We start from the raw sequence: 18,123 nt of genomic DNA on the forward strand, positions 1-18,123 counted from the left end.
TACCCGCGTGCTGGCAGAGCCAGCCAGAGCGCATGCGTTTTTCTTGTGTTGCCGCGAAACAACCGCGCGGCATCCTTCGATGCGCGGGTGGTCTTCTCTGGCCGAGTGAATTTTTGCCTGGCAGAGTTTTGGACGCCTTTTGGCTATAGCAGACGAGAAAACGAGACAGTGGTCGCTCACCGCCATCACTGTGAAGACTTGACGGATTACACCGTGTTCGCTTGAGCGCAACCTCTCCGGAAAGTCTTGTCTCGTCGGTGTAAAATACCGAACACTATGCGTGTGGTACTCGGTGGACCAAGCGTCTCATGTTTTCTTCGATATTCATTCGGTAGCCACATTAGGTGTCCAAAGTAGGGATTGGATTGGAACCAACATACTCTCCTTCGCGTCTTTTTTTTTTCTTTTCAGTGCCCCCGCCCCACAAAAGGAAAAAAAAAGACACATTGTTGAGGCACAGCGCACTGTCGCACGGTGACAGTTTGTTACTTCTTTTGCGGAAAGTAATCGGCCACGGCACGCTTCGGTTGCCGGATGCTATTATTATATTGTTGTGATAGCAATTATATGAAGACTCCAGGCGCATTCCTGCTGTTGCCGTTGCCCTCATGTTTCGTATGAAGTCTCAGGGCAATAACGTCGTGACCGCGCGCCGCATGCTGTATGTGCGAGTGAAAGAGTAGGGGGGTGGGTGGAATGGGTGAGCGGACGATGGTGGCTCAGTACTGCGTGCGCAAAGGAGAAAAGCGGGGAGCAAGCGCGCCGCCTTCCGTCGCACGCGATACATTGGATGGAGTGGATGTAATGGGGGCGGCATCCAGTATTCATTGAATCTGTGATTGCGCTACATGTTTATTTGCCTTGTTTGACACATTATATGCAGTGACTTTTTTCTTAGATACGTATATTTATTGGAGACTTATACGTGTACTTAAATATCTTGTTGCGAGGTTTTGTGTATACGTGCAGTGGACTTTCTTTCCAGTGACACTTTTTTTTACCCTTTATCAAGCATTTGTATATTCCATTGTATCTTCGCATTTATAATGAATGAGGGCGAGTTGAATGAAAGCGAGCCTACCCACTCCGCGCAATAATGGTTTGGTTCATTATCTGCGAGGCACACAGGCACCTTTCCTTTACAAAAGTGACACGCATATGTCAGGGTAAATGTTCTTTAATGCTCCCATAGACAGGAGTGAACATGGTTGCGTGACGTAATGGACAATTCAGAAGTTGAGCAGGGGGGTGCCGTGAATGTTTTGACAGCTGGAGGTGTTTCCCATCGAGTGTGATGTGTTCATGTCTGCTCGTGCGCGCTGTCAACACATGCTTGTTAGTTCAGTTAGTAAGCGAATGTTTCCAAGTTAATACAGCCGATAAAAATATTATCCTTCGTATGGCTGTTCACTAATTTACTATCGCAATCGATGCTTCGCCTTGCGGGTGAAACTTCCTATTTTTATTTTTACGGTGCCCGGTGGAGTCGAACCCCAACCGAGCGTGGACTTTGTGGCGGCGACTATAGACAGCTCAGTATCTGCAGTGGAAAGCATCAGTTCAGCGGGGAGGAGCCCGACTACACAATCTCACGGCGATTTCGACCAACCGAATCTACTGTTACAAAACATACGCAATTTCTTACGTGCAGGGCACAATCGAGCCCTCTTCACATGGGTACCTCGAGGACAAGAGCCCGATGCGTTAGCAAGCTACGCCACAAATCCACTGGGATATTCGCCTCTTTTCATGAAAGCCTTTCACGCCAACACTTAGGCAAGCTGCGCAATGAATGCACTGGGTATGTGCTCGGTGGTTGCGTTTCCTAGCGCATGTACATGACGCACCATGTATTTCGGAGACCACGTGTACACACAGGATTCGCGGCGGCAGCGCTAGATGGCACAGCGCTCATAGAGACGCCCGAGGCTCATGCCGCTACACTACACACCTCTTACAAAAAGCGTTTCGATGGTGGTCATATGTTGGGTGGCTGTATTCAAGGCTAGGCACGTTACCGTCGGCACTCATCGTGAGATGGGTTCTGCCAACTTTTTTTCCAATAGGTGAGTACGTTCAGCATTCAGAATTGGCTGTCTCGATTACCCTCGATATACGTATACTCACGGCACCCTTTAGGTCAACGCTTTACGTCATGCCACCGCAGATTGGCATTTCCACGCTGTTCAACGTCCGGTTGATCTCCGAGGCTGGCCGCCCTATGCTGTACATAACCGAGGGCTACAGTCTGTCGAACAAGCTCGGACAGCCGTTCAACGCGACTCGCGAGACCTTCGATAGAGTCCTCAAGGTAAGCTGCACTAGCGAGCTGGAGAAGTACTCTCATGAGCAGCGAGACAAAAAAGAAAGGGGGAGACAGGAAGGTTAACCACGTCAGTGTTCCCGGTTTGCTAGCCTGCGGAGCCATGCCGGAAGACGGTGTTAGAAACAGAGGACAGAGAGCGCGATTAAAAATTCACCGACGACCACGATACTCCCCAATGCGAATTTCGAGCGCAGTTGTTTAGGTGTTTTGAATTCGCGATGTATTGTGGCAAAGAATTTGATTCTGAACGCCAGAATCCTCTCGGCGGCGGTGCTGGGCCTCTGCATGGGCAGCTCGTTTAGCAGCCGCGGCCGACGAAGCATTTCCACTGTTTGCGTCGCTCACTGTTCATAAATAAAGCGTAGCGTAGAGAAAGGAAGGACATTTAAATAGGACAATCCCGTAGAACCCAGCGGCTCATTGACTGTAGGGCACAAATGGGCTAGGCGGAAGACTAACGCCTAACTTCCGGTTTCGGTTTCCTGGATACTGATATATATGAGCGGCCAGTTTCAGTACTGGAATGCGCTGCTCGCGACGATGGGCATCCGCACGGTATTCCGATGCTTTTATACATTTGTTAGAGCGTCTATATTTGATATATCGTTCACAGCTAATTGACTGCATGCTTCTAAGGGCAAAGAATTTAATTCCTTGAAATGTTACATTGCATTTACCAGTAACGTTACAGGCAAGGTAATACTAGCGGTTCTGTTGTCTGTTCAACTTCTTGTGGAGCCACATAGAACAGACACCTCATAAATGAAGGAATGTTTATTGTACGGCACTACTAAATGGAGCAACAATTTCAAAGTGACGCCATCCCTTGCAGGTTACAAGCACATTAATGAACACTGGCAGATGAGACTACAGGGAAACAATACAATACAGAATAGTCAGATTAAAAGCACATGTTGCCAGGCATAAAAAAACGTCCAACAAGTAAACCTACCACAACCACGCGACTAATTTATTCTCCATGGTAAACGAAAAGGGAAGCTAGCTCTTGAGCTAATTAATTAAATAACTAATTTGTTAGCTCTTTATGTCTTGAGCAAACGGAGCAACGTCCTTAACGTAGTATATTGTTTGGCTAAGAAAAAGTGGTATCTTTTGCATTTTCTAAGCTGTTAACCCAAAAACAAAAGTCAAGCTATGTCTAATTTCATTGAAGCTACGCAGGGTGCGCAGGATTTGAAGTACAAGAAAAGGTAACAAAAAAATTGGCCTACGATTACGCTTGTAGGTAATGCGATCTTTGAGCGCAGCTGCTGCCTTATTTCAACAACAGGCAACCGCATACAGAACACGCAGTGCCGAACGCCGGGGGTTCTGCGTTTCGGATCGGGCAGCACACACTGCGATCCGCCGCTATCAAGCCGGCGCTCCGACGACTATAGTGGGTCACCACCGCTGAGGGGGGGGGGGTGCGGGAGTTTAGCAATTATTATTTATTGCTTCTTCTGAGGTGGCATGAAGAAACGCGTGGAGAATAGGGGTATTGAGTTGAGGTGCCACACTCCTTCACTCACAGACAGGCCTCAATGTGGCCGCACGAGGTTGGGGTGGAAAGTAGAACTAAGGGGATGAAGCGCTATAACTGTCTTTCGAGTCACCGCAACGGCACTGCGGTAAGGTGAAGTATAGGGCAAGAGTGGAGGCGTGAGAAGAGCTGCCAGGCGCAAGCACTGCCAGATGCGACTAATACCACTGAGGAACGCGCCCCACAAACGGGGAAGCGAGAGACACGGCTGCCGCCAGCACCGCGGCAGTGCCGCGACAGCGGGAGAAGGGACAGCGAGGGCAGAGTGGACGGTAGTGGCGAGAGCCACCGCAACGGCACTACGCGGAGGAAGGGGGCGAGAAGATAAGCGAGAAGGCGTGATCCGACTTTGAAGGACAATTGGAGAGCAAGGCTCGCGCCATGCGCGAGAGATGGCGCAAGGAGCGCGCGCAGCTAGAGCAGCGCGCTAGCCCCGCCTACTCTGGTGGCGGCTGCGTACGTGCGACTGAGCCCGGCCGCGCGGGCCCAGTATTGAAAGTGATCTGCGATGCGTACACAGTCTAGGTGCGTTGAGGCTCATAGCTTCCTGTGCGCTGTGTCCTCGCCGCTTAGTTCGCGTTGAAGCGACAGGCACCACGAAGATCGATTCGCTTACTACTGCTGCCGCTCGACCTCAAACCACCGTTTTGACAGCGAGTGTCCGCGGTCATCGAGTGCGATGTGTTCATGTTTCCTTGAGCGCGCGTGACACCAGGCTTGTTAATTTGGTTATTATGCCTATGTTTACAACTTTATACGGCTGATAAAATTACTATTTTTACTTCGTTTAGCCGTCGAATAAGTGCTATCGAAATCGATGTTTCGCCTTTGTGAAACTGCGACTTTTTTAGAGCACGTCTCTTAGGCGCCCGTTCCTGCGTCGGCGTCGGAGTTGTACTTCCTAACCGAGGGAACGGGCACAGCTAAGGAGTAAAGCCAACGGGGAGCGCAGCGGTAAACGAAAGATGGGGATATCGAAAACCGCGCGAGGAGGAAAGCGCAGAATGGTGCAGCGCGGAACCATGAGGCGGAAGCCTCATAGTTCCGCTGCACCTGAGGAGAATGATGGTGAAAGTGTGAGAAGAAAGCATGGTGCTGCTGAAGAGGGGTTTGGCGGCGACGATGGCTACGAGATGGCGCCAGAGTAGTGCGTGTTGTCTGTACGGAAACAAAGCGCTGCATGAACGCAGGTCTGTCTGCGGCGGGTGCTGTGAATCACGCCCAATCGCCGCCCGCGTAGCGCCTTTTCGCAATCTTCCGATTATTGAGGCAGTCGCGCCGCACTTCGGTCCCTTTGAACGTGCCGCACGAAACATCGTCCGCGCCACCCAACATATCGCGAAATGAAAACACATATAGAGCTGGGCCCAAATGTCGCATTAGGGAGTAGCGTAATTATCGGTTACCTTTTTCTCTCTTTTTGAGATCGCATACATATACAAACTTCATTTAACTCAAGATTAGCAATTAAGTGTTACTGAGAATGCTCTCGCAATCACAATGTCAGCCAATAGCGTAAGTGGTTCCAGTTACTTTCGATGACACTGCATTGAGGAAGTGAGTACAAGCGCTTTCTTGCTGTTTCTGACACGGTATTGCAATTCCCTGCTGCATGAAGTAATATTTGGCTCATAGGTTCAGTGACAGATCGACAGATTGGAAACGACTTCTTAATATGTTCAAAAAGCGTTTCAGGGCCACTTTAAAGGGGCCCTGATCCCTTTTCAAGGGGAGTCGAGCAATGCATTTGAAGGTAAATTAGGGTATCTCAGAAAACAGAAAACGGCAAGGTGACGTATTGCCGCCGCCCTCACACTTTCATCCTTTCAAGGCGCAATTGACGAGTGACAGGCGTTGTTTAGTTTCACATACGCACTCTTGCTTTGGACAAAACATGGCAATGACTGCACGATTTGTGCCTGTCAAACGCACTGGTACGTAGTCATTTTGGTTGCCCACATAATTCGTTGACCGCAAAATTCTGAATGCCTTGAATCATAAGGCTCTCCATCACCCTGCGATCTGCAATGAACTACCTACGTTAAAGTGGGGCAAAGATAAAGGAAATATAGAATAATTATATAAATAAAAGGTGGGCATATCGCGGAGCAGAAACAATTCGTGTGGTGCGGTACCTCTGACAACAGACGGAACAGCGTGCATCAAAAACTTAAACCGCTGCTGCTGCCTCCGTCGCCCCACGTCCAGTTCCTCGAGCTCGTCATCGTCGATCAAGAACTGCAGCAGCTTTTCAGTGGTGCCATGTTCACAAAGCGCGTGAAATGCAATAGCGGATGCGCAAGCGACTAACCCTCGTCAGATGAGGCGTTTGTGTTCCCGGGCACAGTCACCTAAAATCGCCATTAAGCTATACGCTCCAAAGAAAACGTATACGCACGCCTGAACGCGCTCGTGTGCGGGGCTATGGACGGTAACTTGACGTGCCCATTGCTGCCACACGAGCTCGACTCGAGCGAACGAGGAAAGCCAATGGCTGTGCTACAATCTCATTGGTCCGCGCTCTCCGCCACGCGCCACCACTTCAGGTGGCAGCGTTCGCTGGGCGGCGACCATCCGGAAAGAGCAGAGCGGCGGCGAAGAGTCGGTTTCTGGACGCTGGACGGCATGTGGTCGTCGCCGCGAGGCGGATGCCAAAAGTTCGTCGCTCGTTTCACTCCATGGAGGTCGGCCTTTAGTGGCATTACAACTATCTTATGTCAACGCGAATGGTTCTTGTCCCTGTCTGTATCGTCACTCTACCTATAGAGCCATAATACTGTATCTATATTGGTGCTCTACTGCCGAAAGTAATGGGCGCGGCATTACATTACCTTCTTGCTTCGTGTTTCTTTTCAACCAGGCTTGGCTGAACCTCACCAACGCCGATGCCCACATACAGCTCCTCGCGGACATGGACGCCAAAGTTGGGAAAATCTTCAGTTTGAGGAAGAGTGCGGAGCAGCTATTGCCGCTGCGCGATGTGGTGACTGACATGGTCACTGGAGTCTCGGTCGAAGAGTGGGCGACATCTGTGCGCGACTCACAGCGCAACAAAATTGTGTTCGCGCCCACGGACAACATAAGAACCCACGGCTTGAACGTTTACAAGCCCGCTATGCAGGTGACCGAAACGCTGACGCTGTAATCTGTTCATCGTCGAATTAACTAGTCAATCATCTAAATACAGCGGCCGATGAAGCCGAGTAAAGTCGGACACCATACATTTTCTCTTGTGAAACGTTTACCATAATTGTTGATGAAGGTGAAGCTCAACTCACAGCTTGCGTTTTAGACTCGCAATTGACCGGTGGTTCATTTTTCAATCCTGCTACGATATGGTGCGGCATGCTGTACGGCGCACAGCATCACCTTTCACATGCACTGAGGATGAGGATACCCTAGGTGCTGCAGTGGAGTCTGAGTTAGCATTCTGTCTCAAAATAACGCAACCTGCAGGCAAGTGTCATTTCAGCAGGTCAGATTAGTTGTTATCTAGCTACCCAAACAATTCTCTCGACGCATAAGGAAAACTTAGGAGACAAATATTTGAAGAGGATACCAAGTCCAGCATTTTCAAACCATTTCCACCATCCCTTGAGGCGTCTCGCTTAACTGTCAAACCCTGGCGCTTATCAGCTGCAGAGTTCCGCGAAGATCGGCACCTTGCCCAGAGGCCGAGTGAACCGCAGAACGCAAGTGCCCCTCGCTACTTGGCTTTTGGGCCTGTCTCAAAACTGTACTTAGACTACGTAATCGAAGGCACTGCCAAGTACTACTCTCTTGGTTACCGACGTAGTCAATCATACCACCAGTCGCGTTTCCATGGCACAAAGTGGTAATCTTATTCCGTGTGCACTAGCAAAACAAAGAACATGAAGACTGCTCCTTCCTATTTCTTTTTTTTTCCTGTTGCTTTCTATTCCTCCTCAAGACATTTTTTGAACAAGCCCACATTGCAACCCTCGTGAATTTTTTAAAGGCTTTGAGGCGTTTGAGGTAATAACTTTGCCCTACCTGGTGTTTTCTGCAGTGCATTGGTGGACACGGCGTTGAAAAGAGGTAGCCTCGGAGCAAAGTATGTTCGGAGGTGTTTACCTATGAAATGACTTGGTACTTCGAGCGAATGATAACGAAGTATGGTCGTTTACTCTTATTTTCCGCAGTAACGTGCATGTGGGCGCTCTCCTTGTCTGTGGAGAAGGTGGTTTTGCGGGGCCCCGAAGCGTTGCTTCAAGCACCCTGCAAAATAACCTTTTCTGCTGCAGGTCCTGATTCGGCCATTAGGTCAGCTTGGTACTATTACTAGATAAGTCGTAAAGTGTACACGCCAGAATATAGAGAGAAAGAAAAAAAGACGGTATCCCAGAGAAGGAAAAATTGGCAAGCCAAGCAGTTCATGCAACAATACGGTTCTTGAAACAATAACACTGCGATGGCTAATGAATGCCGCCATCGCTTCTCAAAGAGTGGTAAGGAAGGCTGTAAACGGTAAAATGAATCTAGTTTTGTTGCGTGCCACTGTTCATCGTGCAATGGGCTTCTCCAAGCAGACTACGACGCTGTTCGATATTTACGGATTATTCCCAATGCCCAAATTGCGTGATTCGGACTTTTCGTCCGCGCAAAGTAAGCGCAAGACTGCGTCACATGCATGTGCGTGGGAAAGACTGCCACGGTGTTTAGCACAAACTGACATTGTTCACTGTTCAGAAACATCAGTGTCCTCACCTTTTTTTATGGAAGGCAGATAACTGAACGAAATCTTAATTGCTGGCTTCTGTCTCTGCTACGAACTATAAGTCTGTAGTTGTAAGTTATCTAGTAATATAATGTGCATTATCCCTGCCACCAACGTGCACAGATTATACAAGGTGTCCCAGCTGTAATGCACCAAGTTTTTTTTTTGTTTTTTTAAGCGCGGATCATTCAACACGAATAAGAACAAGTGCGTGTTCTTTAGACACTTCTCGAGCTAGCGACGGTAATCTTTTTTTTAATTATGGACATACAAATGGCTAATAAAATCAGCAAGCTAGCTTTTCAATTGTTCTTATTGCCAATATATCAATTAGGAGATCGTAAAAAATTGGAAAATGCCTAACAATTAAATGTTTCCTGCAAGGTATTTGATGCGTGTTGCTTTTTCCGGCAAATAGAAATAGACTTTCACGACGTGCTAGCAGCTACGAGCAATTAGTGCGTATCAAGGTCAAGGCAATGCACCACCCGGAAGGGCGAGCATACGATTAATAGCTTCTTATCCCACTGAAAGTGTTTGATGGCGCTGATATTCAGTGCATGGGAACAGGGAATATCTTTTTTTCAGATTTCGTGGGCTTTTTTTATTTTCCGGAGAAAGTACGCACGTGATGCGTACATGGCTGGAAACCAGTCAGTTTGACGTGTTTTACAATTATCAACAACCGCCTAAATGAAATATTGACAATTAGAACAATTAAAAAAGTATGTTATCTAGTTTTAAAGAAATAAGTGAATTTCAGGGAGTAAACAATTAGTTGCGGTTTCTCAACAAGACACCAAATTACGTGCACTTGGCTAACCACGTAGAATGATCCGAGTTTTATTTACCTATGTGCATTTTATAACTGGGACACCCGGTATATTTCACTCCAAGCTTACCGCCAGTCCAGTAGCAATTTCTTGAAGCAAAAGAAAAATTAACTAGGCAGCCGTTAAGGACTGGAGGCTAAGCCCATCACATGCTGACACAGGCGCTCTAACTAAATGAGTGTTTCTGATGTTTACATGAAAATCTCTCCATATCTGTGCAATTTATTGTAGAGAGAAAGAAAACGCTTTCACTTTTTCTAACCAAGGTGCCTCGGCTGTTTTCAAACATCTCAATTTCTACAAAGTCAACGGTATAACCGCGGCCATAGTGGCAGCGCAAAATATTTATTCATGTCCCCCATCGTGCTTAGAACGATATACTACAAAAAAGAGGGGGAAGGATCCAGCACGAAACCACGTGACAGCTTTTCGCGTTGTCAACATCTCAACGCCTGGATCGACGCTGTGTCCTTAAAGTCATTGCAATTTCTTTCTCCTGTCTCCCGAGCACACACGTTGGCTTTACGTACGCCCATGTTAGCTCGAAGCACCATATCCGTCGCAGTGTCGGCAGCGCAAGTAGCCCCCGCTTTATCTAAACGTACGCCACGCTGCATGCCGCCCTTCCCCCTCCCTCCCCGTTCTAGTTTCCCTAGTGCTTGTCGGTTTCGAAACTGCTTGTCTTCGCGCGTCCGCAAGACCCCGCAGCACAATGAAGAATTTGGGGGGGGGGGAACTGCGGTACTCTCACAATAAATTACCTGATTCACTCACTCTAGTCTCACCCCCAACTCGCTCAAGAAGACGTTGCCTTTCATTGACTCCAATTGGACGTTGGTTCGCCTGAGATTTTCATTACCTTCCTTCATCTGGCACAAGATATGATGACACTGCATCACCTCTGGTGTACGGGTATCAAATAGTGTAAATAATCATTTTGCTACCCAGCAGACTGCAAGATATTCATCGTTTCACTTGGAATGGGGAATATTCAGTATCCGATTCGATATTCGGCGGTCACTTTCCTCAAGCATTTCCATTCGATGCGAAAGTTTCGCGATTCGAACACCCGTGTGAATTTCTGCTGTTTGGCCTGTACTCGGCATGGATCACAATAAAAGAAAACGCATGAAGGAGCGAGCTCGGGGATGGATGCGTGGAGGGCGCTGCACCGGGTGCCGCACTCTTCTTGCGACGTCCCTGCGGAACATGGCCGTCTTTATGTACGGTGCCTGCTGTAGCTGTATCGCATTGGACTTCATGATACTGATGCAAATTAATCGGGTACCTGGCTTGTCTCATGCACCAGTAAGCCCATCGCTGCCGCCTCCTGAGAGAGCTTGCGCATCTGCCGGGCTCACAAGTCGATAGTAGTGTCCAGCGTGCCGCCATAAGGCAAGAAACAAGTTTACTATGCTGAACCTGTTCTCGAAGTGGTTCATAGATTAAAACGGATTGGCCAACCCGGAACCAAATCGGAGCCCGTCGAACCTGAACACAAACCGTAGCGGCAGTTCTATGTTTTTTTTTTTTGGCTCGGAGCTTCTGCAACACCACCGACTCAGCAGAAGAACGTACGCTTTGCCACACAAGAATCTAAGCAAGGAGGAAGAAGTCATCCTGCGCCGCCTACAGACCAACACCTACGTGCACGGAATAATCATGCACAGACTGTATCCTACGCAGTACTCGTACATATGCCCCCATTGCGACGTTCCAGACACCCTGCAACACATGATCCAGGATTGCCCACTGCGTGGCACACCCACAGACCCTACCTCACAAGCTCCACAAGACGACTCCAAAGAAAGCCGCCCCATAGAAGCACAAGAAGAGCGCCCCAAATCACCGCAGATCCATACCATAACCGAAACGTGGGAGGCCAAGCTTTCCTCCGATGACCTGGACGACCAACGCAGTCTCGTCGCCCGGGCCAAAGAGGCAGCCCAAGCCAGAGGGTTCTTGGAATAAGGAATCCTCCCACCTAGGGTGAACCGGGTTCTGACTCGGTTTACCGTTTCGGAAAATAAAAGTTTAGTTCTCTCTCTCTCTCTCTCTCTCTCTCGACACTCTGCTTCGAATCAGGTTGCCTCTCTTCGTTGATGCATGTAAGGTTAACGTGTGCAAGAAGGCATCCCCTTTCAAAGCACTGGCGTCCGCTTACTCGAGAAAATTAATGCCGCACTTATCAAAGAAGCCACCATTGAAGATGCCGGCTTTCGGTAGGAATCATCTCTCGGTTGCACGGTATCAATAAAAAACGTCGATGCGCTCCTCATAAGGCCCAGATAGCGACGGAGACTTTCACGTCACTATACCACAAACCGGTACCTTTAACATTTCCTGTAGTCAACGCACCTGATAAATGTATCTGCATGTTTCGTTTAAAAATTTTGCAAGGAGCCTAGTTTTGTACTTGTAAATCCTCGCAAAAGTAGTGTCCCTTCAATTTAACTCAGTTACTGACGTGTGCTTAGTAAATGTCGGCGAGTCTGCTAAAGTATTTTGTTTCGATGGTTAGGCGCAACAGAAAATCCAGAGGACGAATTCAGAAACTTAAGCAAATTGGCATCAGAGGCGCGCCCATTTCCCACGGTGAGCACTTCCCTCTACAAACACACGCATGCACCATGCAGGTGGTGGTGAAGCATGGCCTGCGCAATGCCACCTTTTACCTGGCCACCATCCTCGAGGCTGACGTGGTTTACGTGCTGTCCAAGCACAGCAAGATTTCGAATGACGACGCGAGCAAGGGCTTCTACTGCCTCCGTTTTACCCACAAGTGCCTGGCGCTCACCTGGGCCTACCTGGCCGCACGGCTGCTTGCGCCGGCTGGCAGCACGGGCGTCATCTACAACATTCACAAGTTCGCGAAGGAAATCATCGAGGAGACGAATCAAGTGTTCAGTTGGATGAATGTACGCAATCAGCGCGTTGACGGCCGCTCGGCGCGATAAACGTTTCACTGCGTCTGCTCTTCAAAGGTGTACTGGTCCTATAGGGTCTTTGTTTACCGGACCTCGACAGCCGTAGCCAGCCGTAGCCAGCCGTAGAGCAAGCATTATAGCGCCAAGTGTTATTAACATATTTCATGTCCAACATTTTGGAGAAACATTCTACACAAGGTATAATTGGTTTATAGAATGCAATCAACAATTTCCAATTTGTACGGCTGGATTATGGGAAAGAATGTGCGCCCAAAACAACGTCTTAGGTTTGTTGAGCCACGTCGAGTGCTTCATAGATGATGGTCTTTCGAAACGTCTCTTTTTCAGGACATTACGAAAGGGTCTTATTGCTTTCTTCAAGGAGCTATCATCAAGCAGCTATGATGCTAATTTAGGAAGACATCTGCATTTGTAGTCTGGGTACCAACGCTACCATCGGTTAGCGCACGTAGCGCAGGGGCAGTTTCCTCTCTTCAAGCCCACTTATCGATACGGGGCCTTTCATAAGCTGAGAAGTTGTGATTATTTGACTGCTTACACTACGCGCCATCATTATCAATAATTTTAAATAGAGGAAGCGGAGTGATCCGCCTTGGTTGCTGCTATAGGACAATAATTGTGATCTCAGCCTCTCCGGGTTATCCTCCAAGCACTTGACATCTTCTTCAGAGGCACGCTCTTCAGTACTTGAATACCTAGGCACAGGTTATCAAGAGTACCTGCATGTACACGGACGGGCTAGCCAACGTGGCTGAAGGCACCTGCGCTGCTGCATTTTGGATACCTTTTTTTTTTGTGGTCTCATGCCGGGCAGGTTAAATTGTCTGGCCTTATTTATCTCCAATCACAAAGACTGCTGCTTTGAAGCGGAGCTGCGCAGGATCGAATGGTGCCCTGTGCATGGAACACTGTTGTTTATATGGACCCGAGATCCTCATTTTAACAAATCTTCCGCGGTGATCGTCTCAGCATATTTTGTCACGAATCACTGACTTTCATCAAGAATTTGAGAAGCAACGCATGCAGTGTTGTCTTGCCGTGAATACCTTTCTGTGTTGATATTCCTAGGAATGAAAGAGCGGGTGCAATTACTGAAGAAGCGCTCTCAAACCTATCAACAGTCAGAGCGCCGATGAACCACCTTTTCTCAAAGCACGTAATTAGCAGTCACTTTTGGTCGCTTTGAACCCCGCCACATGAGCCGTGTGTATTCAAGGGGCTTAACCGATAGGGAGCCACTCTAATTTATGAAGTAATAAGCTCATCGGCTTGCACTCCAGCATGGGCGTACAGAACTTGGTGAGGTACCTCTCCGCTTCGCGTACAAGGTCACGAAATTGGTGACGTGCAAAATCTCATTTAGTCCGGCCGTCCATTCCGAATAGAAAGTAACATTTCACAGGAAAACCTGCAAACACGAGCATTTACAAACGTGTGTGTGGAACAGATAATGTTCCTCGAATGCCAGATGATAGCTCCTAAAAAAATCTCGTGCCTTTCACTCGAATATCTACGCGACAATGAACTCGTAAACAGCGAGATGAACAAGCGGAGCCAGTGCCAATCTAGACTACCAGGCTAAATCACCTGCAATAAACCCCGTAACCGACCAACGAAACAATCCTAAATGATATATTTTCTACAAACAACGGCCCGTATTCACATAAAAGCACATACGCTCAACATTTTTCCAAGAGCAGATGCCACGTCGCCGTGATGACAGACATATTAACGAAGACAGCCTTACCACTTCATTTACGAATCACATCACTTAGCAAGGAAAAACGATGAATTCTAATTTGTAGGAGCAGAACATGTACGCACGTGTGAATTAACGTGGGAGCAGACCATCGGGACACGTTGGCATTCACTACGTCTGACTCGGTCGTCCGCTATGCTGCTACATTGCGTAGCTAATATAGTAAGCTATTTAGAGTGCTCTGGGGCATATAGTATTACTTACTATTGCTTCAAGGCCTGGGGCCATGACGTACTCCTCTGAGAGCTCCGCCATATTTTGCAGCGTCCATTCATCCAGAATTTGCTGTGTTCAACGGCGATTTTCGTGAAATAATTACAGGCTGGAGAACACGGGTAGCTGGTAGACGCATTTAATTAGTGTACCTATGTATTCATACGTATTTTATGTAGCAGACCTGTGTGAGTAGTCCAGCTCCAAACGTTCTTACTGGGACACCAGCAGCGTCTCCTCGTCAGCCACAACGGTATAGCCACTATGATCCACGTTGTGTTGGCTGTGTATACATGATATTCAGCTCTGTATACTTGACAACACATCGATTGTTCATCGAGTTGATTCTTACGTCTCTAGTTGTAACCCTTTGCTCGGATGCAAACGTCGATCACATGGGCATTTCAAAGTCTGTAAAGGACAGGTTCGGTGGTAAACAAACATCGTTTAATTTCAGCTATGCTTATTTCTGAACAGCCTTGAGGCCTTGCAATTTTTTTTTACTCTTCTTGTGCCAGATGCTACTTCGCAGCAACTTCTTCAGCTTGCAAATGAGAAAAATAACGGCGTATGTTTAGCACAACGCTTCGAAGTGACATAAAAATTCTCAGATTCGGTTTTCTAGGTTAGTTCTGGTTAACGCCACAAATTGAAAAACATGTTGTAGAGCCTGTTCTCGATGAGATTGACAGCATCTGACTGTTAGTTTGTATTAGGAATACACCTCGGCCTTTTAATTACTTTTCCCTTTTCTTCTTAATTAGGGATGTTCGAGTAGCAAGATTTTCTAATTGAATAGAATATGAATATTCGAGAAAGACGACCCTCGATGATCGCATGAAATATTCAATACTTTCTTTTATTGGTGCCAGTATGCCCTATGGCATACATTGCAATATCAAAATTGAAGTACCCAGGAGTATCTTTGGAAACAAAAGCTTCCATAATTTGTTTGACACGTCTAATGCCATTTGAAACGGGATGTAATGTCAAGTAACAAGCTTGCAAGTACGAAACAAAGGATAGCCGCCGGGTCGACGCAGTGGCTTTGGCATTTTTGACCTCCACCGTTGGCTAAGGTGGAGGTTGCGGGATTGAATACCGACCGCAATAAGCCACATTGTGATGGGGACGAAATGTAAAAACGCCCGAATACTGTGCATTCAAAACATGTTAAAGAACGCCAGGTGGTCGAAAGATTAATCCGGTGTCCTCCACTATGACCTGCATCATAATTAGATCGTGGTGTTGTCAAGTGAAGCCGCTGAATTTAATTTTTAGCAAAGGATTTTTAGGCCAAGCCTATACTATTTTATACACACAATTATTGTCGATTACATCCAGCCCCTCGATGACCAAAATGTTGCGATGGTCACCTTGTTTCCCTGCAGCACACTACTGCTGTCAAGGCCAGGGAATTGGTATCCAACACGTCGTTGGACGTGGTCGCGCGCGAAGCCTTCAAGATCTCGCGCGTCAACTATGAGGGTCCCTCGCCAGGCCTGGACGAGTCTGACCCATTCCTGAAGACACTGGTAGTGGCCTTGAGGCACCATTACACGGTGATGGCCGCCAACCCACCCACCCGCCTTGAGCTGGCCCTCTCGGATTTCGAGTTCAAAAACAGCTTGACGTACGTGCGCGACAAAAAGTCCATCCTTGTGCCGACCCTGTACCAGGTTTGTGCAGTCACAATGCTCACTGTTAGCCTATCGAAAGGGACACTAAATTATTTTTTAATATATACTGGAATTCGACGTACCAAAACTGTGCAATGTGTTGTGAGGGAAGCCATAGGGAAGCGCTCTGGAATAATTTTCACCAGGTGAGAGAGAGAGGGAAAAAAGACATTTATTTGTAATGAGAATGGGTGACTTCATCCTAGGGTGGAGCCCTTGGTTAAGGGCCCCATTGGCTCGCGCCACTCCGCGTGCCCGCCGGATCAGCTGTCATTGCTCTTACGGGTCTCAGCTGGTCAGCGCAGTCTCCCAGGAGGAAGGTGAAGGTGAACGAATAGGGGAGTTACCCGGAGGGTGTGGGCACTCCCAGGTGTAATGATATACTGTGGGATTTGCTCCACGATAGGGACAGTATGAGAGATATTGTGTGGGGTGGAAGAGGTGAAGATAAAGGAGGCAAGGAAATTAGTCAGTTTGAAGCTGTCGCCACGCGACGGCATCTCGGTTAAGAGAATTATGTGGTGGAGGGAAGTGTCTCCTGGTATCTCTGTAATATTGTAGAGTTTCAGTGCAGTTCAGTGGTGCTGTCAGTGCGTTGTTTGGGTTGGACAGCTCTTCCAATGGCACCCGGTCAGCAAGCTCACGGGCTACCGCATTTTTGCGTTCATTACCATGGAGAGAGGCGTGTCCAGGTGTGCAGACGATACGGACCCTGTGTAACGCTGTGGGGTGAAATGATGTAAGGATGCGGTGTGTGTAGGGTGTCACCCTCCCTTGGGGCAAAGTCCTGCAGGCGGTTTGTGAATCAGTGACCGCTGTGATGGGTCCATCCAGTGCCAACATGGTTGAAGCATGTACGATGGCTAGGGCGATAGCAGCCTCTTTCGCCGTGACGCTCTCCACAGTGTTGAGAGTGGCCGAAGCCCTCCGAATGTCTGTACTATCTAGTACGACTACACATAGGGCACGTTTCTGTGGGTAGCAGGCCACGTCGGTGTATAGGACCGGTGTGCTCGATGTGTCGTCGCCAAAGAATCAAGCCAGGGCTTTTGCTCTTGCCTTCGGCCTTTATGACGGTCAGGGTGCATATTCCTTGGAATTAGGGCCACGTGAATTTTGTTGCGAATACTAAGCGCAAGAAGTGTGCGGTTTTCCTGTTGTGGTTTTCTTGGTGTTTGTTATCCTAGCCAGAATAGAATGTGGCGCCCTTGCATTGTTCGTTGCAGACGCTGCAATTGGCTGTTAAGATGACCTTCGACTAGTTTGCGGATGGTGTTATGCACCACCAGCCGTAGTAGGAGCGGCGAAGATGCCTGTTGGGGTAGTCCCAGCGCTGTCTTTAGTGCCGTACGGAGGAGGCTGTCTACCTGGTGCATCTCAGTCTGAGTCAGATTTTGATAGGAGAGGGTGTAGGTTATTCGGCTAATTTTGAGTGCTTGCACAATTTGGAGTACGTCTTTTTCTTGGAGTCCTTGTCGGCGGTTTGTAATGCGCTTTATCATGTGCATTTATTGGGTAAGCTGTTGGCAGAACATCTGTAGGGTATGTGGCCTTCCCGCTGTGTTGTATGTGAAGGCCTAGTGCACTTAGTCTAGTCTGTCTACCCTTGGAATAACGTTGCCAATGAGATACAATGCGATGGCTGGTGGAACATCGGTCTTATTGCGTTTTTCTATAATACAAGCAGGAGCTCCGACTTCTCAGCTATGCAGGTGAGTCCTCCGGCTGTTGCATACTGTTGTACTATATATACTGCCTCCTGTAGTGGGTGTTGAATGGCCCCGTCTGACACTATGGTCACCTAGATTGTAACATCATCGGCGTACAGGGCGTGCTGCACGTTAGGAAGTTTGTCGAGGAGCGGTGGTAGCTTTGCCATCGCCACGTTGAACAAGTTGGGTGAGAGAACCGAACCCTGAGGAGTCCTTCTGCGGGAAAGTTCTATGATATCCAACCGAATATCACCTAGGCCGACGGTGGCTGTGCGATCAGATAAAAAGGCTCGGACATAATCACAGATGCATTTTCCACATCGGGAGAATGCAAGATTGTCTAGAATGAGGTAATTTGAGACGTTATCGAAG

General features: G+C 48.1%; 1 protein-coding gene across 12 annotated transcripts in view; it reads left to right on the top strand.

The window, feature by feature from the left end:
- Positions 1 to 18,123, top strand: part of LOC135899078 (uncharacterized) — a 155,162-nt gene that overhangs the window by 124,749 nt on the left and 12,290 nt on the right. For 7 of the 12 annotated variants that reach the window (XM_070522390.1, XM_065428328.2, XM_065428327.1 and 4 more), the window contains 4 exons: positions 2,168 to 2,311; positions 6,730 to 6,990; positions 12,077 to 12,358; positions 15,752 to 16,039. In XM_070522390.1, coding sequence (XP_070378491.1) covers positions 2,168 to 2,311; positions 6,730 to 6,990; positions 12,077 to 12,358; positions 15,752 to 16,039 — 975 coding nt within the window. The remainder of the gene's footprint in view (positions 1 to 2,167; positions 2,312 to 6,729; positions 6,991 to 12,076; positions 12,359 to 15,751; positions 16,040 to 18,123) is intronic. The other 5 variants (XM_065428334.1, XM_065428333.1, XM_065428331.1 and 2 more) reach the window with 5 other exon arrangements.

This window comes from Dermacentor albipictus, chromosome 7, assembly GCF_038994185.2.
Source record: "Dermacentor albipictus isolate Rhodes 1998 colony chromosome 7, USDA_Dalb.pri_finalv2, whole genome shotgun sequence".
In the NCBI taxonomy this organism is placed as follows: domain Eukaryota; kingdom Metazoa; phylum Arthropoda; class Arachnida; order Ixodida; family Ixodidae; genus Dermacentor; species Dermacentor albipictus.